General features: G+C 46.1%; 2 protein-coding genes across 8 annotated transcripts; both read right to left on the bottom strand.

The window, feature by feature from the left end:
• Positions 1-36: 36 nt before the first annotated feature.
• Positions 37-5753, bottom strand: LOC121177405 (acidic leucine-rich nuclear phosphoprotein 32 family member D-like). Its single transcript, XM_041031737.1, has 7 exons — positions 5599-5753; positions 3549-3698; positions 2964-3086; positions 2599-2785; positions 2297-2394; positions 1966-2035; positions 37-1879 (listed from the first exon to the last, which is right to left on the bottom strand). Exons 1-7 carry the CDS (start codon positions 5650-5652, stop codon positions 1803-1805), a joined length of 759 nt encoding a protein of 252 aa, XP_040887671.1. The 5' UTR covers positions 5653-5753; the 3' UTR covers positions 37-1802.
• A 5378-nt stretch (positions 5754-11131) lies between these two features.
• LOC121177386 (endophilin-A1-like) lies at positions 11132-23070 on the bottom strand. 7 transcript variants are annotated; one of them, XM_041031714.1, is made up of 9 exons: positions 22957-23070; positions 13463-13531; positions 13280-13352; positions 13056-13199; positions 12331-12464; positions 12040-12198; positions 11666-11769; positions 11418-11569; positions 11132-11328 (listed from the first exon to the last, which is right to left on the bottom strand). In XM_041031714.1, the coding sequence occupies exons 1-9, from the start codon at positions 22999-23001 to the stop codon at positions 11132-11134; spliced, it is 1077 nt and encodes a 358-aa protein (XP_040887648.1). In that variant the 5' UTR covers positions 23002-23070. The 7 variants fall into 7 exon arrangements, with proteins under 7 accessions (XP_040887648.1, XP_040887649.1, XP_040887650.1 ...); XM_041031715.1 differs by having other exon boundaries at positions 11424-11569; XM_041031716.1 differs by having other exon boundaries at positions 11132-11331; positions 11430-11569.
• Positions 23071-24262: the final 1192 nt, after the last annotated feature.

The following is a 24262-nucleotide window of genomic DNA, read 5'->3' as shown; positions in this document are numbered from 1 at the left end:
TCAGGGAGACAAAAGGCGAGGGGGAGACGCCAGGAGCAAAATGTTAAGATTTTATTTACAAAGTCCTTTTTGTGTTTTTTTGTTTGTTTTTCCTTTAACTTACAGAAAGTAAAAAAAAATTCAACTAGTCAGTGTAAGTGTGAAGGAAGAGCTGGAGAGAGGGAGAGAGAGAGGGGGAGGGAGGGAGAGAGAGAGAGAGAGAGAGGGGGGGGGGGGGGGGGAGAGAGAGAGAGAGAGAGAGAGAGAGAGAGAGAGAGAGAGAGACCCCAGACAATCATACAAAATTAAACAAAGACAGTTTCTTTGAAAAAATATTTCTTTAAAAAGCTCTGTTGGCAAAAAAGAGAGAGAACACAGTTTGCCCTGAGCACGCTCGGCCTCGGGGAAATGGGAGGAGGGTGGGCGGTCGGAGGCTTTGGGAGGAAAGTTCAACACGTTCGCTGGGTTCGACTGTCCGTCAGTGACATCACAGCGCCCGTCGGGAGCACGGCGAGGTCAAAGCCGCAGGTTCAGTCCCGGAGTGATGACGTCAGAGACGGGTGTTGGGGGAGATGGGGGAAAAAAGGAGGACGGGAAAGTAGAAATCAAACATGCCGTTACTTCCCATGAGCCCTTGCTCTGTCTCCTTCCACAGAAACGGTTTTCATGTGTTCACCAAACAATTATGACATGACCACAAGAAAACCTTTGACGACTACTCTCGTGATGGAGCTTTGAGAAGAGGAAAGAAAAAGGAGCTTATGTTCTGATCACAAAATAACGAAGAAAAAAAACACGACTGCAGCAAAGTCTCGCCTCGGTGACGCTTCGATTCTGAGCTTCTTACAGCTGGTGATGCTTTTACTCGGATGTTAACGGAGAAGGAATACGGAGATAAAATCATGTTTCTTACGAATGCTGCCGCGCGACGCTACGTCCTGAGAAACACAAACATTGAGCCGTGTCGTACCTCTTCACGTAGGAAACTCCTGATGTAAGAAAAGCAGAAAGAAAGGATTTTTATTTCTCGTCTTATTTTCTTCTTTTAGCTACAAAACACGATCAAAGGCAACTCTCCTACAAATACCTTCATCAGGTTTAACATCAGTTGCATGTTGTAATATAAAATGAACATAATCCCTTTCATTTGAAAAATAAAGCCTTTCTGTTGACGTCACCGACGCCGTGCATGCTGCTCGACGCCAGGATGTGGAACCTCAAACTGTTCAGTTTCCTCTGCTGTGGGACTGAAACTCCATAAACTGATGTTGATCGACAGATTTATCTGCAACTATTGTGATAATTAAATACCTGCTTCACTCATTTTTCTTAGACAGATGCCAAACATCTGGGTCCAGTGTTCAAACGACGTTCAGAAGCTGGAACCAGACATTTAATAAGCAAAACGATTAAGTGTGACGATGACGGACAGACTCATCAGTAATGAAAATAATTATTAGCTGGAGTTCTAATCTGCTTTGTGAATCTGAAGCTCACAAACACACAGATCCCAGAAAGTAATAATTCTATAAAGTGAAAATGATCCCAGGTTATGATCAGAGAGTGAAATATGAATAAAACAGGATGATGAAGAAGGTGTTTTATAAGTTAACGGAAGCAGACTGGGTCTGTGAGAGGAGCTAACAAGAGCGCAGTGGGAGGAGACCAGGTTCAGGAACGAGACGCAGCCCAGGAGTCGGCCGAGTGGAGGGGGAGGAGTCAGAGGAGCAGAGCCAGTGTTGGTGGTGAGGTGTGGGGGTGTGTGGGATGTGGGGGGGAGGGGGGTGTCACCGGGCGAGAGGTCAGAGGGGTTTGCGGGGTCCTCAATCATCATCTTCATCATCCTCGTCCTCGGGGTCCCTCTTCCTCTTCTCTCCTTTGGCTGGAGACGAGGCCTCGTCTGTAAAGAGGAAAGATGAGGTTTAACAACAACAACAACATTCTTCATCTGCAAACAGCTGAGTAAAGGATCACACTGTTACTGACCATCATCCTCCTCTTCCTCCTCATCCTCTTCATCTTCTTCACTGTCCACATCTCCGTTCACTTCTCCATCCTACATAGAGAGAGAGAGAAAGAGAGAGAGAGAGAGAGAGAGAGAGAGAGAGAGAGAGAGAGAGAGAGAGAGAGAGACAGAGAGGGAGGAAAGTTTGTTTGTGAAGGTTTGAATCAGTGGAAATGTTCGGGTCTTCATGTCGACAGACGCCAAAAATAATGTTTTAATGTTTTAGTTTTAGAAAACAACCGTTTTTCAAACATCTGTCCTCTGAACACATACAGCTGCAAACACAACAAAACCAAAGACACCCAGACTCACCTCATCGTCACCGCTGTCGTCATCGTCGTCATCATCTTCAGCCACTACGTCCTCTTCATCCTCCTCTTCCTCTTCCTCAAAATCCTCTGATTCACCCTCTGGAACACACACAACCCCAGAATCATATTTAATAAAATATGATAATATACCAACAGTCATGTGACGTGTGTGAGTCTCTGTAAACACTACACTTTTCTTGAGGAAATTATAAGTAAACAAACTTTAATTCTACTGCAGAATAAACTCATTGTACCACAGAAGAAGAACGCCGCTGCGTCTTACTGTGGACACTGAATTCTCACCTTCTTCGTCCTCATCCTCGACTCCGTCTCCCTCCCCGTCAGAGTCGGACGCCTCGCAGTCGTTGATGTCGTAGCCGTCCAGGTAGGTGAGCTTGGGGAGGAGCTTGAAGATGGACTCTCTGTAGTCGGCCAGGTTGGTCACCTCGCAGTTAAACAGGTCGAGACTCTTCAGCTGGGGCAACTTTTTCTGGAAGGGAAACAACATGTGACCACACACATCGTCCCACTCTGAACTGAGTCAGAATATCCCAACACAGACTGTGAGCTTTGGACTGAGGCAACTTGTGGTGGAAGTAATAATAATAATAATAATAATGACAATTATAATAATGAGGGCATGTTCTGTTGGTCCTAACTCCACCCACCAGGGGCTCCAGGGTGCTGATGTCTTTGAACTTGTTCCCGCTGAGGTTGAGGTGTGTTAGGTTCACCAGTCGCTCTGCCAGGACCTCCAGACCACCTGATATCCTGTTGTCACTCAGCTCCAGCTGCAGGGGGAGGACAAAAAAAAAGACTTGCTTTATTTTCTCTGGACCTAAAACGATTAGAGACGGCACAGATTTGATGATTCCAGCTTCTCAGACGTGAGGATCTGCTGTTTGTCGTCCAGTTCGCTGTAAAAACCTGCTGATTCCTGACCTCCTGATTCACACGTGTGCAAGCAAATAAAAAAACCAAACCCTAATTTTACAGTGTAGTTTTAATTTCATAGTTCACTCAAACAACCATTCATTGCAGCAATAATGTACAACAACAGTTTCTTAAATGTGCAACTGCAACTAATGATCATTGGAGAATATGGAGCAGCCACATGTTCATCAGTCTCTGTATTAATATCTAATACGAACATGATGCCATGAAAATGAGCTTTATTACATAATACGTTGCTATTTAAATCATCCTTTGAGATTTTTTCTGTCCACAGCCACAGAAACGTTTGGTCCTCTCACCTTTTTCAGTTTGTCCAGTTTGGGGATGTCTGCGACGCTGGTCAGACCCACGTTGATGAGGCTCAGCAGCTCCAGGTTCGAGAACTCTTCTGTGATTCCTTCGATCTTCCCTTCACTGGAGCGACAGTTATCCAGGACCAGCTCCTGGACCTGGAGAGAGAGAGAGAGAGAGAGAGAGAGAGAGAGAGAGAGAGGGGGGGGGGGGGGTTGATTCATACCGAAACTGAAACCTTTCCCTTACATGTGGTTTTCAGTATAACATATAGTCTTTCATGGCTCCCACAAATTCGATTTCAGACACTTTTTATCTTAACATCATTTATCGTAGGTTTACTTTGTGTGTTTGTTGCATGGTTCACAAAAAAAGACAAATTTTTGTTGACTCAGTTTGAGCCAAACGAAGACGAAGCAGGATCAGAGATGAGACACTCGTCCCTGGTGGACTCTGGTGATGCTCACGTTTTTCAGTTTTAAGCTGCAGTTACTGGCTGTTGGCACTCACAGGACACCTACTCAGAGATATGACTACAATTTCTGGATTTGACAGTGAGTGCGGTGTCAGTATGACTAATTCAAAGAGTCACTTTGCCCTGATGAGCGCCATCGTTTCAGCAGCACGTTCTGTGACGAAGAGTGAAAGCCTCAGACAATCAGCAAATTAAACTCGACAATATCAAGGTATTTTCCATATTTTCACATTTTTTTTTCACATTAGGAGGAGGAATTGAACAGCAGAACCTTTACTACAGATCTGTGTCTGTTGAAACACAGCATCTCATCTTATTAATTATCCACATACATGTTTTTTATTGTAATATTTTTTATCCTTTTTAGCTTCAGTTGATTTTAAAAGTGCAATGAAAACATTAACATCCTCAATTCACTCAGAGGACAAAACACTAGGTCACAGCAGAGGAGGCGTCCCAGTGCAAAGGACTCTGGACCGCTTCATAGTGGAACGGACCCCGATCGAGACTCTTGTTTGTAAACTCCCGTCACACGTGATGCTGCTAGGTTAGCCCGCCTGCTAGCTCTCCGGTGTCGGTTCCACCGCTCGTCTCTTTGGTTTTTACACCCCCGGCCCCCAGCATGCTGACCCCAAAAGAACCGGGCCCGGTTTGTTTCGGTTGAAGCAGCGACCGAGGCGACTCAGTCAAAACCCCAACACGCGAACTAGCCTCTTTAGCAAGCTAGCCGCTAGCACGCCGCTGGCTACGCGCCCTCAGCACACGGGCTCCGACTAATCTCTGGAGGAGCGCTAATATCAACAGAAACAGTTTTGGTTTTTATATACACGACCTTAAAGTTGTGCCGTTGTATAAACGCGGGTTTGTTTGTAGCTCGAAACAAATATAAATTACATTTTCCCCAGAATTTGAGCGTGAATCGACAAATAATAACGCATTTCCTGCTCTCCACGAGTATTAAATGATGAAAGCAATATCGTGACGAGTCATTTTTGCTTGCAAACGCGAAGCATTATCGGACACTTATTGTACTAATATTTCACTGCACATTTAATTTACTCCATGGAAACTTTTCTTGTTTACTTTAATTGCGCACAAGATTTTAACAAACGGATATAAGCCGTCTAACAACTTCGAAGTAGTGCCATCCCAGGCATTAGCCAGGCCCCACGAGACAACGATATACATTGCGCATGTAAGTTTCGTTTCACACAAACCGTCTTTATGACCTAATTCACGGGTGTGCGAGACAATTTTCAGCAAAACAAAGTGAGAAAAGTGTGAAGTTAATAATGAAAACACGGCGGTAAACTGTGCAGCCACGCAGCTGTTTGCCAGCGACCAACCGGCCCAGAGGAAACGGACCTCCGGGAGTGAGCTGAAGATTTAAACAGAACTAAGTATAGTTGTGTAACAGCGTTTAATCGTTCATTGGAGGTTGCCTGAGAGGAGTAAATAAACATTTCGGCACTTTTCGGGAGCTGCAGACACCCCGCCATGTGCTCACCACCCCTCCTTCTTCGGCCGGTCAAGTTTACACCGCGGCGTCTCCGATAAACAACGACACAAACCCGGGTACTCACCTCTGTGGGCGACCGGTGCCTCAGCTCCAAGGAGACCCTCTTCTTCATGTCCATTTTCCTCTGGTTTCGGCCTGAGTTCGGGTCTCTGCGGTGCGAAAAGTTGTTTCTTCTCGATTCTGTCTTCACTATCAACACGCGGAACCAGTGTGAAGGTGGCGACAATAAAAACTCGACATTTCCGGGGAAGATTTCCAAAATAAAATTCCCATGCCCGTAGCAGAAATGCATTTCTGCATTTCCTCCTGAAAATAACACCAGTTTTCAGCTGCATTTTAACACAGTATTAAACCTTTAAATCACTGAAATGTTTCGTCTATAAATCAAAGATTTCTGTTCATTATAATTACATGTAATATCCTGATTGGTAAAAACTGATCGCGTTTTTAACTTTGAAGCAGACAGTTGGAGAAAACAATATAAAAATATAAAATATATAAGTACTTAATTATATTGTAACCATTTTTCTGTTTTTGTTTATTTTTGTTTGTTTTAATTTGTAAAATATTTGTCTTATAATTCCAGGTGGAATGGGTCAGATGTACGTTTGTTGCTTAATGTAGTTTTATAGATTGGAGGCGATTCAAATTTATTTTGAAGGGAAATTATGCTACCTCCGGTGCGTATGTCTCTTTTTCCGTCCAGCTTGATTCAGAGTGAAGAACGAGAGAAACGTTCCCGTGGCGTGTGCGAAAAGTGGGTCAGGCCGTTTGCTGCTTTTAATTGACCTGAAAAATATCAGAACTTTGAAATTCTACCCGAACATTGACGAATAAACCAACAATAAAACCAATATTGGTATAAATCTGACTTTTTCAGTTTCCAAAGGAATATTTTACTATTTACAAACCAGCATGAAAACGTGTTTTTCTGTTAGATAGAAAGTTGGAATATGTACAATTATTATAAAACATCTCCTCAACCTGAGTTCCTTCATCACTGAATTATTCAGCGGTGGAAAGCAGCGATGTAGATTTACTCAGGAACAGTTCTGGGGAACTTGTAATTTCTTAAATTGTAATTTTATGCTGCTTCTGCTGCTTTGTGCTGTGTTTGGGTTTTTGAAGTGCACTTGAACGCATCAGATGTTGATTTGCAAAAGGAGGGAAATGTCAGCAGGAGGGAAACAACGCTCCGCAGCGCCACCGGCGGCCATTTTGTGCCATTGTTTACACTTGTCATTGTGGAGCTAAAACATCCTTATTATATTTAAATAATGATTATAAATGATTTCTCTGGTGCACCTCTGTCTACCAACAGCAGAATTTGGTTTCCACATTAGATAGTTTCCTATTATTTTATCCCTTTTTCCATATTTATACACTATAAATATATTAGATTGTTGTTAATTTTTCATGTTAATTATTTATGCAAATGTAAAGTTTTAACATAAATAAACATTTTAAATTACAATTATTTATTTTCTTGCAGACTAACACCAGCTGATATCAGTCTTTATCTCTGATTGGCTTCTTTTACACTTCACAGCTGATTCTTAATGCTGAGTTGTCCACATATTTTTGGCCACATAGTATTTCTATCTATCTGAGAAGAACAGATTGGCGTGTTGTTGTCTGCAGCGTGTCAACATAGTATTTCTTTATTGTCATTACATTGTAGTTCATCTTCACGACAAGCAGTTATACATACACTGGTCTTAGATTATATCATCGTCCAATACGAGGAGAGCAACAGTTAGAGTTAGTATCACAGCTAGGTTTTCCACTGACTCCCCCACCCAACATCCCTCCACCCCCCACCCCCCCCGCCCCCTCCTCCACATCATACACCAATGTATTGACAATCGTCAAATACGCCACAGGTGCCGAACCAATAAATAGGACACAGGAATAAATAAATAAATAAATAACCAAATCAATACATACAGTACATAAATAAATAGCAACAAGGTGTGTGTATATACTCACATACACACATGTAGCTCACCAGAAGACACCAGGTTCCATAGGCATAGGGCTATTTTATACAGCCACAAGGCATACAGGCATACAGTGTAATGGAACAGCCACAGGTCAGACCAAGGCCACGCTATTAAGACCCCAGGAATCATGGTGCAGTTTCAATTTTAAAAATGTTTCTGTGAAGCAGAGAGGCTCTGAGGGCAGAGTTCATCTCTCCGACTTTGATTGCAAAGAGAATGAGCCGCTTGATCTGCCCTTAGTCTCTGCTTGGAGAGTCATCGAGAAGCAAAGCTTCAGTCTGCGGGTTTGGTCTGGAGCTGCTCTCGACCCGTCAGTGCCAGAGCGATACTGAAGCTGAACTCAGGAAGGTAACGTGGCCGAGGTCTGACTGTCATCGAAATGAAAAGGGAGGGTTACACTGTACAAGTCCCTCATTGAGGTTAGAATACATGTCGCCATAGAGGGCAAATCAGCACGAAAGGAAAACACAAAAAAAAGAAAAGCAAAGAGCAACAAAGAATTTTCACAAGGTGCAAAATAAATGAAAACATACTCAGTTCAAAAAAGTCTTAAAGCACTTTGTAATTTGAAGAACAGTGTTATACAAGTATAGCTTACGCAAGTCAGAAGATAAAAACAATGAAGTGACTGTAAAATAGAAAACGAAGAGTTTCAGTGAACACAGGCTCACTGCAGCGTGAGGAAAAAAGCCAGCAGGACGAATACCTCCCCGTTATTTTTTGGAAAACCATCTCAAACAGCAGACGTAAAGCGGTTTCAGTTGCATGCAGCTCACAGACTTTCCACAGGCAGACTCACAAAATCCAGTTTCAGACTCACAACACAGACAGAAACAAAGAGAGTCAAAGAAAAACACTGAACACGGTTCAAACCCCCGTCTTTTACAACAACCTGTAACAGGTACAGAGAGGCAGGTATGTGACACAAACAATGAGAGACTGTTACCTAGTGTTCACTTTGTTTGTCGTTGTGTTGCTGTTGTCGTCATCACACGTGTGCTTTGGCAGTGGAAGAGACGTCTAAGCTCTCAGCTCGTTGGCCCCGTTCAGACCTGGTACCAACGTGTGTCTCAGGTGATCTGATCCCAGGTGGACGGCTCTGAGATAATCAGCGCTTCCTGTGCCCAGCTCACAGGAAAGTAAAGACAGAAGAAGAAATCAAATCACCTGGCCTGTTCCAACCATGTGCAGTCCTCCCACTGTGGTCTGAGGGGTCGGATCTCAAACGCTCCCTCAATGCGTCTTGGGTGCATTCACACCTGAACTTAGAGGCGTCCACTCAAGATTGACGGGATCACCTGAGACACGTTAGACAGATGGACGTGGGACAGAACCATCTCTTCCTCTTATTGAAACACTGGATTTATTGCCTTGATATTCAGTGATAGATCATTTTCAATCTCTGCAACTTGGTTGAAACAGTTTGCAGTTTTATTTTTATTATTACTGTTTGTGTCCAGAGACCGTTATACTGACCCACAGCTTAGCAAACACAAACACAAACACAGTTGTGACTTAGCGTAAAAAAAAAACCCCAACCAGCTGCAGTAGTGTTGTGATACTGACATGGTCACATGGTCGGGCTGTTATGGAATGTAATGGATCAGAATACGTCTTCAGAGAAAACTGTGGACCTGAATTCTGAGAGTGTTCGAATACCTCGTGAGTCTTATTTTCTTAATTCCTTGGTGTGTGATGCAGTGGTATATTGACTCTGGTCACTGGGTGGAGGAATTCAGTATTCAGGCACTAAATACTTAACTTTGAAGCATTCTGCTTTAACACTGCATCACCAAAGCGCAAGAACGGGACTGTGTCACGGAAGGCTAACCGTTAGCCACGTCTGGCACAGCAGCGTGAGTCTGTGAAAGGCAGTTTGATCTAAAGTCAGTGATAAACAGCTGAATTATGAAAGCGTCTTGGTCAGAGTGGGCTCCTGAACACTGCTGATAAATACAAACACAAAGCTCGACAGCTTCATCGTGCAGGCGGACACTGATGGTCACCTGGCTAAAGGTCACCTGGCTAAAGGTCACCGCTAATACTGACTGCTAACTGACCTCAGCTTCAGTTTGGAAAACTCAAACGTGATTCTATGTGTCCGTGTTAATTCTACACTGTGCTGAGGGTCCCTGAACGTTCCATGGAATTATGGGAGGAGGGAAAATCCTTTAATTTCTCAGCAAAATGTCAGAAATTCTCTAGAATATTCTCAGCTGGTGGACCGCAGCTGGTGCTGAGCGGTGGGTCGTCCCATGTGATCATGGCAGTCGACAAGATGTCAGTCAGTGACTGATCTGCCCCTTCGCAAGGCAGTGAAACTGGGTTCTCGTTAGATGCAGTAAAATGTGTGTAATAAGGGGAATTTAGGAACAGCTACCACTGCATGCAAAAGCCACAAATAAGACGAATCAGCAAGCACCTACTGCACACAGTACACATGAAACACTGTGAAGAGAAAAAACAAGCATCTTTTCCTCTGTAATACTGAAACAAGCCGCGGCTCATCAGTCCAACAAAGTCCTGCTCAGTAAAACTGGCCTGTGCTGGTTGAGTTAGCATTTTACTGCTGTCGGGTAAATCACATGACCCCGAGTTTCCCTTGTCATTGCTTGACGTGTTTATTGACGCGCTGAATGAGTTTTCTGACCCTCAGACATTTAAAACCTGCTAAAATCCCCATTGTGAGATAAATGGGTTTGATCAAGTATTCTCTTCTTCATCCTGGAAAAATCCACTTATTGCAGATACGACTTCATTCCAAAGACAAACTCCCGAAAACGACATTTTACCATCGCTCAGATTTTTACGATTTGGCTACTTCATGCATACGGCGGAGCGGAGACTCTGGAACAGGTAGAGTACGTTAGAAGAAGAGCTAAAAATACAGGAGGGTCAGATGACCTATGACCTACCGTAGCTCTGAATCATGGGTTAGTGGTGTGTATACAGAGGAGCCATGCTAAAAGGCAGTGCTAGCCAAGAAAAAGAAAGAAAGAAAGAAAGGAAGAAAGGAAGAGGGGAAGACTGTGACGGAAATCTAGGGCTGCTGAAAAGCACAAGAAGGCAAGTCAAGGTAGAAAAGAGAGAATTACTCTGAGAGAAAGATGGCAAAGAAAAGTTCGAGAGGACAGAAGCTGTCAGGTGCTTTGACTGACGAGCTGGCAGAGTTAGAACAGGTCGAAACGCACACACAGACACACACATGCACGTACATATACACCGCGCCTTGTTTGTAAGTCTCCAGAGCCTCACTGGTCTGCAGTGCTGCCCGGCCGAGCACTGTGCTGTGAAAGATCATCATCTCTTCGTCCTCTCGTCTCCTTCGATCCCTCTCTTCTGCATCTCTCACGCTAAAATCCTCCTCCCTCTCTTCTTCTTCTCTTCTAATCACGGTCCTCCTGCCTCGTCTCGTCCGCCCCGTCTCCGGCTCCTCTCTTATTTTCAAGTCCATTTGGTGAAAGCAGAATGGCACAGAAGCACAGAAGAAGAGGAAGAAGTAGAAGGAGGGCGTGGTTTGTTGTTTATGCAAATACAGGCTGTTTTCGGGGAGTCTGGATTGGTCGGGGGGAAGGGTCAGATCGTTGGCGGGGCCTAATGAGGGAGGGGCACCAGGATATCCACGTAGTTGATGGGAAAGAAGCCCGACTGGCCGTTGATCATGCCCTCGTACCAGTTGTCGTCGATCTGATTGGTCAGGGTGATGACGTCGCCCTCTTTGAAGCCCAGCTCGCCTTCGTTCTCCGGCTCAAAGTCGTAGAGCGCTCGGCAGCAGGGCTGGTCCATGGGGGCTGTGAGGGGACAGAGACACAGCTGCTTTTCTGAGACATTTTTTTGGTTTGGTTTATTGACAGTGACATTTTGAAGCTGTGTGTTGCACATGCACATGTCCGCCCTCTACCTGGTGATCTTCCAGGGGATTTGGCAGAGTGTATCCCCCCGTTGTGGCTCTCACTGGGGGGCAGCAGCTCCAGGGTCATTCTGGGTTTGGGAGCGAACTCCTTCCTCGGTTTACTGGAAACTTCTTTTATCCTGGATGAAAGACAAACACAGTTAAAAGAAGGTTTGCCCAATCAAATAAATCTGTTTTTGTTTGTCTGTGTCATCGGCAGCCAGGTAAGTTCACACCTGTCCTCCATCTTGCTGGAGAGCTGTTGGAGGATTTCGGCGGCGCGGCTGTGGTACTCCAACTGGGCCTGGACCAGTGCTGCCAGCTGGCTCACCTGCTCTATCTGCAACACACACACACACACACACACATATGTTCTGAGGCCATGCTGGGCCTGGGTCTGGCTCGGCACAGCATGGCACAGGATTGCTGCCCTTTGTTTTTCCATGGCAGATTTGAACAGACTGGGATTCTGTCGGAAACTGGATGTGTAACTATGGCAACGGTTTAAATATGTCAACATCAGCGACAGACAGTGAATATTTTTATTACAACCTCCAGATTAGTTTTATTTTTGTGCTCAGAGCATCATCTGGTTTGAGGCCGAGCTTACATCGCTCTCCAGCAGGTTGAACATGCTCTGCTCTGCGATCTCTTTGCTCTCGTCAAACTTCTCCAGCGCCTGTTTGATTTCGTCGTCCTGGACTTTCCCCTGACGCTTCTTCTTGTAGTCAAAGTCCAGACGGCGTCCCTCCATCTTCTTCAAATGGTGCTACGGTGAGGAGGAAGTTGACGGGAGAGTAATAAGGAACATAAATCACTTTACATTTCTTTCCATTTTTCACACATATTCAGGAAGTGACCTTCGTCTTTTCCAAACCCTTTGGAGCGTTGTTTTATTCACCTGTATCTCTTTGAGGTCTTTGTCATGGAGGTTCTGCAGAGGGTCGATGAAGTTCTGTTTGACCTCCATGTCCAGCGCGTCCTTCACCTCCCCGAGCTCCTTCATCGCCTCGCCGGCATCGATCAGCGCCAGGCCTGGAGGGAAGGGATGGAGGGAAAACAGAGAGGGCGGAGGAAAAAAGAGAGAAGAGCAGGGAAATGAAATGATTATTTATCGTTCACTGGAGTGTGTTCAGTCTGCGTTGGTGTGCAGGTGCTCGGCATCAGGAGCGTCTGGTGGACTCAAGCTGCACTTAACCTTGACATTCACGTCCTCGTCCTCGTGTCTCAGACTTCAGACACGTCTGAGAACAGAACCTGACCTTGGCCTGATGTGAATTTAATAAGCTGCTTTCCAGTAAAGGCCAGGACACGTCTTTCACCCTGAGTGTCATCACTGAGCCGACCGTTTCATTTAGCAGGAGCTACACTTCTGCTCCTCTGGGTGAAAACTAAGTGAATTAATCACTGACCTTGTGACTTTCCGTGTCTTTCCACATATTTTCTGGGTTTAGCAAAATCAAAGAAAGGCAAATTTCTAAATGTGTGAACAGCCAGAGGGCAGTGACGAGGATATTTATTAACGTGGTGCTGAAAGTGCTCACCGGCTGATCGGTCACCCAGCGAACACTCCAGGTATTTAAAATACCACGTGAACACCACTGACACGTGGACAGGCCCACTTACCGAAGCAGGACTCTTCTCCTAAATCCCGTCCAAACTTCAACATGGCGTCACCCAGGACGGTCTCTGCCTGCGGGTAACCGGGCCCCTTATCCTGCCCGCGGATCTTTGACATGGTGTTGATCATGCTCAGCTTGGCTCTGGAAGCTTTAAGGAAGCAGGAGTTAGAGAACAAGAGGCTGCTGTTTCCTGCGTCATGCTGTGGCCGTCCACCGTGTGTTTCATACCTGGATTTGGCTGCAGGTATTCTGTGGTTCTGGTCATGATGTCCAGCACCGCTCTGCTGGTGATGTCCACCTTCTGCAGAGGAAAAGACATCAGAGGAGAGCAGCATCACAGTTAACACATAAACCGGTGGAGAGGAGGAGGCGTGAGGGGTTTTATTTTCTGTGAATGGACAGATATTTTACCTTTTCCATTTCTTTGAAGTCATCATCTAACTTGGTTCCTTCTGCTCCTCCAACCTTCTCACTGACTTTCTGTGATTAGAAACACAAAGACAGAAAGAAACTGAGGGCGAGGATTTTCATTTCTGACAGACTTTAATGTCTTCAATACATCCTGAGAGAAGAAAGAGCGAGCGGCTTTCAGAGGAGAAACGGAGAGAAAACCGTGAGAGAGAAAAGCAAAGGAGAGAGCTGCTGAAGAGCGAGAGGAAGACAACAGGAGGCAGAACATCAGATAAAAGGAGAGAGGACGACAAAATGAATAATCCGGCATCAGACGACTGATCACAGAGCCGACTGTTAACCTTTAATTCCTCACTATTGTTGTTCACGTCATTAAAATATATAAACGTCAGCACTTATTCATCCGTGTCCTCCTCCTCCTCCTCTTCATCAGCAACAGTCTGCGCGATCAAGAGGAGGAGAAAAAAAACTGATTCAAGATATTTTTTTTTATTGTCCAGCAACATCAAACTTTATCTCACACAGGCTGTAAGTGTCAAACCAGCAGATACCAGCAGATACCAGCAGATACCAGTATATACCAGCAGATACCAGCAGATACCAGCAGATACCAGTATATACCAGTATATACCAGTATATACCAGCAGATACCAGCAGATACCAGTATATACCAGCAGATACCAGCAGATACCAGTAAATGATGGTTAACCAAACAACCACGGGGTCATTTCTGAAATCTCAGAGGATGAAGATGAAGGAGTCTCAGACGTCCATGACCTCGATGAGTCATTACTAATTACACACATTCACTTGTGGAGCGAATGAAGCGCAGTACACTGAACACTGGACGTCCTCAGCTCGGTTCGTCTCTCTGGACTCAGGAAATGCCGCAGAGTGACACCTCTCGCTTTCTAATCGCCTCAGGTTGCAGTGGAGTGGGAGGGAGGAGGAGGAGGAGGAGAGTGGGATTTTCCACAGTCGTGACTCACATCAGCTCAGCCACCCACCCACACACACACACTCACACACACACACACACACACACACACACACAGTGTAAACAGGTAAACATGCATGAGGGCTACATTCAGCACCAACAGGAGACTCAAACAAGCTGAATGAATAATTCAACATAAATCCTGCTGCTGATAAGAATCCTGATAATAACCTGAAATATTTTGTGTGTGTTGTTATGAATCCATCCAGAATCCTGCTGAGATTAAGAACCAGGCTGGTTTCAGTGTTTTTCCCCCAAATGTAAAATCTGCGTCCTTCACTGTGTAGAAACTGACGACAGCTGAGAACGAACGCGAAGCAGCAAAGTCTCACACATGAACCGCACAACTGTCGAGGAGGTGAGTAAGAAAAGCCTGACGCACAACAAACGCACAACAAACGCACAACAAACTGGAAACTTTACCAGAAAACAGAGAGAAAAGTTTGAATGTGATGAAACGATGTTCACACTGTTCACGTGGAAACTCATTACACAAACACTCAGATCCAACTGACGCGCAGCTGATGTGTGTGTGTGTGTGTGTGTGTGTGTGAAGCAGATGTCACACTTCTACATCAAACTGTGCAAACATAAAGGCAAATATGTGTTTATGTAACTGCTTACACACCTGAGCACCTGTGTGTGTGTGTGTGTGTGTGTGTTACTGAGGACAGACGGATGACTCTGAACGAGTCGACAACAATTGCTGTTGTTTTGTGTCTCTTTGGGATCATGCTGCATTGCTTTGTGGTCACTGAGCTCTTTGACTCTCAAACACACACATTACCAGTCACTTCATACCGAGGCTGTGGCCCCCGGGGGCCTCCGGACCTCTCTGGGCCCCCGGGGGCCTCGGGACCTCTCTGGGCCCCCGGGGGCCTCCGGACCTCTCGGGGTTGTGTAATCAGCCCGTGGTCACAGAAAGTCAGAACAATGTAAAACCATAGCAGGAAAGAAAGTGAGAAGGACAGACAGATGAGGAGGAAGATGCAGTTGCCATGGAGACAGGGATCTGACTGGGCCCTCTCATGTTTCCAGGAACACACACACAGACACACACAGACACACACACTGAGTCTGGTTGCTCTGACACACTGTTACATAAGCGTCTCAGCAGCGTCGGTTTCCTTTGCTGCCTCTTCACTGCTTCTCTCCTCAGGTTTGTGTCTGTTTGTGTTGAAATTGTGATGTTGTGTCGTTCATCGTCTGTTTATTCTCCACGTCTGCATGTCCACAGTGTCCACACTGTCGTCTGCTCACACTCTGTTATTAGCTGTCTCTGTGTGTGCAGAGCTTCATACTGGGACCATCAGGTCTGGACCCCACAGAGACATGATCCCAGCATCACAGAGTGAGTCTGGGATCACATGAAGAGACAGAGACACTGAGACAGGTCCCCCTGTCTCGTTTTGCTTAGTCACTCCCACAGGAAAATAAGCTTCATTATGTGGTCGTCAATACCAATGGCTGACACAGCGGAGGTCAGAGGTCACAGCAGCCTGACAGCAGATGGAGCTGATATCCCTCCTCCTGCCGGAGTCTGAGCGGCTGCCAAAACACTCAGACGCCATCTTGGATAAAAAGGTTGGATGGACGTGCAGACTGTGTGTCTGTTTAACTAAAAGCTGAAATAATCAGCATCAACAGCAGCAACTTGCAAGTTGACACAAACCTGAGACCTGCACCTGGACAGTGAACACAACACTGAACTGACAGATGCTCGTTCACACATCCAGCAAAACACGTTCACTGTCTGTTAGCTCTGTCTTTGGTGTCGACCAGCATCAGGATGCTCAGAGGGACGGAGCTCACACTCCTGTTTTCTGAGGACAAAGAAAAACAAAAGATGAGAGGAAAAAAGGTGGGAGGACGGAGAGAATCAGAGATGAGAAGAAAGGAGGAGGCAAGTAAAGAAAACATGGACTGAAAAAACAAAGAAAAGAGAGAAAAAAACAACAGCAGGTGAAGAAAGGAGGAGCAGAGCAGCTCTGAGGTGTAAACAGCTTCATGTGCTGCATTTTAATTCCTGCAGGTTTCAGCTCTGCATTTTACCACTGAGGAGGCGACGGGTGGACTCAGGACAGGGTGGACAGGGTGGATAGGGTTAGGGTTAGCTGGCTACTGACCAGCTGCAGTGCAGCAACAACAACAACAACAACAACAACAACAGCAACAGCAACAACAACAGCAACAGCAACAACAACAACAACAACAGCAGCAGCAGCAGCAGCCCTGTGATCTGATACAGGGTCATGTGACTTATTATTAAAACAGAAGAAGAAACCACACAGATATTTATAACATCAACCACTCTCTGGTTCTGTTGGTTCAAAAATCTGGACAAATTCCAGTGGACTCTGGTGGACAGTTGTTTTTCTGTAGATCTGGATCTAAAGCAAAATGAAGGACAGAGACTGAGTCGGTGTCTGATCGATAGCTGGTCTATAATCAATGAGCCACGAGCCACAGATCCATAACTGCTGGAGTCTGCGTCCTCGCCGTGTTAAACACACTGAACCGATGGACGGTGGACGCTGGAGACGGACGGACAGAGGCAGAGCGGAGCATTCGTCATGGCGACATTAGTGACACCTTGTTATAATTACTGTGAACAAACGAGACACCGTGGACAATTGTTTGTCCTTTATCTCACGCGGCACATTTCCCATAAACCCTGTGTCCCCTCAGCAGAGACACGTGTGGGGACAACGAAGTTACCGACTCAGACGTGAACGATTGTTGAGAAGCATCGAGACGTTGTGATTTATTTTGTGTGTGTGTGTTCGTTGTGTTGGGACTCCTGGAGTTTCCACATGAGCTGAGTTTGTGTTACGTCATCGGGCAGCGCTGAAAAGTTAGAGGCTCCGTCGCTGCTGTCACTGACGTGTGGGAGAGACGGTACGACACGTGTTATATAACAAGGGGCCACTGCTACTACAGTAACACACACACACACACACACACACACACACACGGATGCTATATTACACACAGAGAAAATGTGGGATCAAGATTTACAGCTGATGAGAGACAAACAAAAACAGAGAGAGGAAGAGACAGAGCGACGCGTCCTCCATTCATCTGTATTCACATCACACAGCAGCTCCAGCTCCTTCACCCTGCTCCATTCATCAGCATGGAGCAGCTGTGTGTGTGTGTGTGTGTGTGTGTGTGTCTGTGCAGCTCAGCGATGTTTTTAAATCCATAAATAATCTGCTTCTTTTTCACATGGATGAAAAACGCTTTGCTTTTCCTGCTAAAATAAAAACATCAGTGTTTCAGCGTCAGAATCGAAGTGGCAGCATCATGAGCTCGGCTCAGACGCTCAGCTCAACGGGTTCGTGCCGGAGGTCTGCACTGCCGTCGCTACTTACAGCTCCGCTGAGGACTGATGGGGCAATAAAACACCAGGCAAACACACACAAACGGTTACAGGAGGCAGACGTAATGTAGACGATCAGTCTGAACCAGAGCAGCAGAGAGGGAAGGAAAACAGAGAGGCTGATGGGGATTCATCAGGATGTCACAGAAAAACAAAGACGACAACAAAGGAAGGAATTTTCTTATCTGAGAACACACACACACACACACACACACACACACACACACACACACACACACACACACACTCTTCACAGACGACCAGGCCATCACCGTCAGCATCAGTGTGTCAACATGTCATTTCAGCTGCCAAACAGTACTTTTATTTTGAAAGGGTGGCAGGGGGTCAGGGCCCTGGGAGCAAAAATCTTTAACATGCAGAGGAAGAAGTTTTTTCTTTCTGGAGAAGTTGGGAAATATTTTACACACAGAAGGTTTCAGTAGGATCCATCTAAAGACTTTTACTTTGAAGAAACGCAGCAGACTGGTGACAGGAAAGCTGCGTCGCTGTGATCCCACGGCCGCCGCCGACACGCCTTCAACCACGAACCATTCGCTGCCCACAGAAACACGACGTGGAACCAGTGAGAGCAGATCAGCGGCGAAAACCACAACCACCCAGATCCACCGAGCTCGAAGGAGAACCGCCGCGATGCAGGCAGGGTCAGAGGTCAAAGGTCATGGGCCTAAACACACCTCAAGCCAACAGGCAGAACACAAACACACGGGTGTCCTTCCCTCTGCTTCTCCGTCACGTGTGATCCACGATTAATTATTGAGTGAGCCAACCAGAGCACGGCCTGGGTGTGTGTGTGTGTGTGCTGCTTTCTCTTCACACGTGTGTGGTTGCCATAACAACCCCATCCTCCCAGCGGACGGGGGGGGGGGGGGGGGGGTGTTTGATCAGGAAGCAACAGGAAAAATGATTTGTCCTTTCAGAATAAAAGGAATCGTTTCAGCTCAGTTTCCATAGCGATATTTCCCTCAGCACAGCGTCGGTCATGTGACGTGATGATGACAGATGATCAGACGAAGATGAACCTAAGTCCTTACTTCGACAAACAGCGAGGGACGTGACAGACGCAGCAGTTATCAGGATGAAACGACGCCGAATCTTTAAAGGATGAAAATGAAAAATAAACGTGAACATTAGAAACAAAGAGCTCATTCATCTCTATCTGTTCTGCAGCTGATGTAAAGAAAGTTTCTTCTCCTCCCCCGTTTTTCTCACCCCGGTGTCTCCCCCTCTCTCTCTCTCTCTCCCATCATTCTTACTTTGTGTCATCTCCATCCATTTTTTTCTCTCCTCTCTTTCCTCTTCACTCTACCTCTTTCATCTATATATATTCAGGTATCGATCTCTCCCTTCTCTGCCTCTGTCTCATGTTTTATTCAGCCAGGTGGACTGAGGTGTCCCATTTCCTGCTGGCGGCGGCAGCGGCAGCCATCTTGGTCGAGGGCGCAGCGACTCAGCGGTTGGCTTCACGCTGACACCACTTGCTCGGCTCTGGTTTGTATTATCCATCTGTGCAGAATCACATGTAGAAACACACACGCTGAGATGTGTCCTAGATTAAAGTCTCTGCGGAGAAGAAGTCGGCGTTCAAATCAAGTTTTAATGCTCCCACTCAGAGAGCGTTACAAAACACAGCTCCCACTCCTCACAGCCGATTGGCTGAGTCGCCCTCCACAGGCAGCGAGCACACACCTGAGATCACAAACCCGGTGAACCTTGATTGGAAAGCAAGAGCGTCACCTTCCAGAAATTTCCAAATTAAAGCCACTTCCTGTTTAAAAGACTGAGATAATCGTGTTAAAGCCGCCGTCTGTGACCTCCTGTGATTGGTGGGTTGAATTTGGAGGGAAACCTGCTGCTTTGCTTTACAGCACAAACAGGAGGCGGTTGGCCGTCCTTTCAGAATAAAAGCTTTGTTGTAGTTTAGGGAAAACAGATGGTGGAAGGAGAAGAAGGTTCAGGAAACAACAGGACTGCTGGGAAATGTAGTCTGACTCTGGAAACATCAGGCAGAAGCTCCTTCAACTATGTTCTTGTTTTGTTGAAATCACACAAACGTAGTCGTGTTAATTTCATGATGACTCTTTCGCCGTGACATCACAGCGCTGCGACTTCCTCCTCTCTGTTACTTTTCATACTGAATGAGGTTTTTTAACCTGTAATTACGTTATAAAGCTGGAATCCTGTAACGCACCAGAGCTGCGTGGAATTATCCCTCACCTCTGCGACACTACATCCACCCTGTTGCCCCTGGTTACAGGTTGCTTTGTGTGTGTGTGTTGAACTCTGCTTCACACAGCCACAAATAAACCACATTGATGAACTAGATCACAGCTGACGTCTCGATGGTTAATCAACACCAGAGAGACGACGACGAGTCAGGTTCACATTTCAAGTCACACAGACAGAGAGACAGACAGGCAGGCAGGCAGTGAGACAGGCAGACCTCTGTCCTGGTATCCACAGCTACCGGCCTGTGACGTCTCGTGCCTCCTGCCGCCCCCTCTCTTTCCATTAACGTGTGCAGTTGATTCACAGATCTATTTCAGGCCTCGCTCCCCGCCCGCTCGCCCTCACACTGTCGACGTCTCACCTCAGAGAGCGACGCCGCCGCTTCACATCAAACATGTGATTCAGTCTGTGACACCAGTCGCCTCCTTTCAGTTTACGGACAAAGAAAAAACCCAGAATCTGGATTTGTTACCTGATCAGCATCTGATTCACAGGTGTTCCTACAGCTGATGTACTATAGATATATATATATATATATAGATATATATATATATATATATATATATATATATATATATATATATATATATATATATATATATATATATATATGAGACTGTGTCCACAGCACCAAATGTGGATTAATCCGCCGCTTAAAATAGTCCCAAACAAACTGAGTTTGTCCAGAGAGAAGCTGTTTTAGGAAACTTTTAATGAAATGAAATCATATATTTGTGAAGCAGTTTTAAACACTGATGTTCACATTGGTCAGAGATGCTGTTAGCTCTGAGGGAATTTACTAAACTGTTACTGGCTCCAATAAAGAGAATAAATCCCAGCTTGTCTCTCGGGCTGTGGGTGGAGTTTATTCTCGTCATGTGCAAACACTGATGAAACTACATGAGGATCGTTTAGCTGGTAAATTAGAGACGTTTAGCTTCAGTCTTTTTTTTTACTTGTTGCAGATTAAACTTCAAATAAAGTGAAAAATCCAAAGAAAATGAGTAAAATCAGACGCAGCTTCTGTTGGTTTCATTACAGTTAAATCCCTGAATGAATGATATGATTTGACAGAGGACTGAGACAGACTGAGGACACGGTGGGAGGTGTCTCGGTCCACCCTGTCCTCTGGATCTGTCTGTACTTTTTATTTTGACTCCCTGTTCCGCTCTGCTGCTGCTGCAGTGACCCAGTTCCCCCCCAGCGATCAATAAACATCATCTCCTCTTTATCAGCTTCGCTTCATCTGACAAATGCAACAGATGTGCAGGACTTTGTCCTGATGACGGCCGGGACGAGACACAGACACGACGGAGATTGACTGCTGTGTGTTCTGAAACATTCCTTCGTGACCGTGATCAGGTCACGTCCCTGTATGAACAACATGTTGATCGATTTAGTCTCAGACGAGGACAAACAGGCGGCGGCGGCAGAGGAAGAGTTTTAGAAATGATGTCTCGCTTCCTGCCCGTGTTAGTTACCCAAAACAAAACAGTTCCCATCGTCTCTGTGTCCCTGAATCTGGGACACTGGACAGGAGGGAACATCTGCTCAGTCCACAGCGTCTCACGTCTCGTCTCCACAGGAGTTAAAGCTCTCTGGGATTTAAATGAACATGTAACAGAAAATGTTGAACATCACATATTAAACTGTTTCATCTGTGGCTGATCTGTGAGCTTTGGCAAAAATAGACAAAATAAACATGGAGTTTGGTGGAGAAAGAAGCAAACAGCTGTTTTCAGACGCGACCGTGTGAAGGTTTGATGAACGATGAAGGAGGAGAAGCTGTCTCCACCTTCATCTCACATTCACTCAAACAAGCAGCCGAAGACAAACGGAAAGGTCAAAGGGATTCCTCTGAAATCTGTCTCTGCTCCCGCTCATGTTCCCTTCATCCCGTCACCACACGGAGAGGTACATGTCAGGGCGAGACGACGGAGGGATGACAGAGGGATGTACCAGAGGACGGAGGGGTGATGGAGAGACGAGAGGGTATTTACTGAAGCAACAGAGAGGTGTTCAAAGAGAAGAGGAGGGGGATAGAGGGGGGATGGACAGATGATGGAGGGATGCAAGGCGATGGGCGGACCTTCAGAGAGATGATAAATGTAAATAAAGCTGGGGGAGGCAGCGTGGAGGATGAAAGGATGACTACAGGGAAAAAATGAAGGGATGAAAGAGAGATACGTGCAGAGAGAGATGATGAAAGGACGTCTCCAAGCACAAAAGGACGGAGGGGAAGGATGGAAGGAGGAAGGAAGGAGGATGGAGGGAGGATGGAGGGAGGATGGAAGGAGGAAGGAAGGAGGATGGAGGGAGGATGGAAGGAGGATGGAGGGAGGATGGAGGGAATTCCCTGTTGCGTGTAGAAACAGCTCCACACACACACACACACACACACACACACACACTCAGTTTCAACACACAGTATGTTACGTAATATTACATCCCAATCTGTGTGTGTGTGTGTGTGTGTGTGTGAGGGGGGTATACCCTGCTATTGAACTCACACCTTCACCAAACACCGCGAGAAAACAGCTCATATTTTATCCACAAATCTCGTTTAATTCGCTGAACTTCAGCTAAAAAAAATCACATTTTTCATTTTTAACGTGAATCAAATGTAATAAATTTCCACGGACCCTGGAAACTCAGCTGTTCTCAGACCGGATTCAAAACGGGACAAACGAGCAGAACTTCGTGCAGATTTCAGCCGTTTTTCTAACACAGCTTCACTGAGCTTCATCACCGTGTTTACTCCACCGTGACTCGGTTTCACCGTCAAATTAACCACATACGAAGTGTTCATTAACACAACAACACGCACACACACAGACCCACTAACAGCGCCGGACGGTGCGTCCTTACCTGGGTGGCTTTGTGGAACTGCTTCTTCAGCCCCGCGACAGACATCACTTCGGCTGCGGAGAAAAAACAACGAGGCTCGGTGAGATGTGAAAAACCTGCGGAGCTCTGGGGGGGAATCAGGACCGAGCTCGACCAGAACGAGGCGGCGAATTCTCCGGTTAACGGGCGACAGGCGTCGACGTTCTCCGGTTATTTTGGTCAAAATCGGCGGAGGAGACAGAAGCCGACGATCTGAGGACCAGACCAAACCCAGCTGGATCTATTTTCAGTCTGAGGGAGGGAGGGAGGGAGGGGGAGGGGGGTGGGGGGGGGGAGACAGAGATCGTCTCGTATGAAGATGGATCAGTGGTTTCAGTCAGCTGCTTTTCTGTTCTTTAAAAAAAAAGCCTCTGGAAACTGCTGATGTTGCTCACCTGTCCATGTCCATGTGTGGAAGCTGGGTGTGCAGTAGTTCAGGTTCTGGGGAACCGTCCGGACCCGGTGCTCGGTCCGGTACTGTGCTGACCGGTGAACAGAATTTACTGCAGAGGTTTGATAAAAGTTCCCATTTCACCGGCACCGAATGTTTCTCCTCCATCATGACTCTTTAAAAACCATTTCACAGGAGCTCCGTGTTATTTTAGTTCCTGGAAACAGAAGCAGAGTGAGAGCTCTTTGTTTTTGTAAGCTCTTTGTGTGAAGCTGCTTTGAATCGCGTTGAATTTGTCTGTGTCTCATTTAAACATTAAACTCAGTCACCTGAAGAAAAACAATCAGCCTGAAATCTTTTTCTTCATCTGTCAAAAACAAACGATCTTTGACAGGGGCGCCTTTTCTCTTCTGTGACGTCATCACGCCGCCCACCGCCACCCACCCACGAGCGTCCCCGCGTCCACAGCACGTTCAGCACCACGGACAGCTCATTCGAGGCTCTGATGCGACGTTCAGGTACAGCTGGGAAGTCGGATCTCTCCTCGAATCCGGAGCAACGCGGGGAGAGATCCGCTCACCGTGAAGTTCACTCACTCTGGAGAAGGAGTGAAGAAGAAGAAGAGCTGATACCAAACCTCAGACGACATCCAGCAGTCCGTCTCTTCATCACTGAGTCACTTATGGTCCAGTCACCCTGAATCCTCCTGTGGGAAATCATTATTCACTTCAGTGTTATAGATGCACATTTTATTTCCTTTGGGGCAGGAAGCTAAAGAAGAACTCCTCTTCACATCCTCAGTGAGAGCTTTACACTAGAGGGAGCCACACACAGGACAAAGTTTCCTGAATGACTGCTCTGACGTTCAGATCCACACTGACTCCCAGATATTTCCAC

This window comes from Toxotes jaculatrix, chromosome 23 (assembly GCF_017976425.1).
Source record: "Toxotes jaculatrix isolate fToxJac2 chromosome 23, fToxJac2.pri, whole genome shotgun sequence".
NCBI classification, from domain to species: Eukaryota; Metazoa; Chordata; class Actinopteri; family Toxotidae; genus Toxotes; species Toxotes jaculatrix.
The sequence above is the reverse complement of the archived record's forward strand: the minus strand, read 5'-3'. Positions and strand labels throughout refer to the sequence as shown.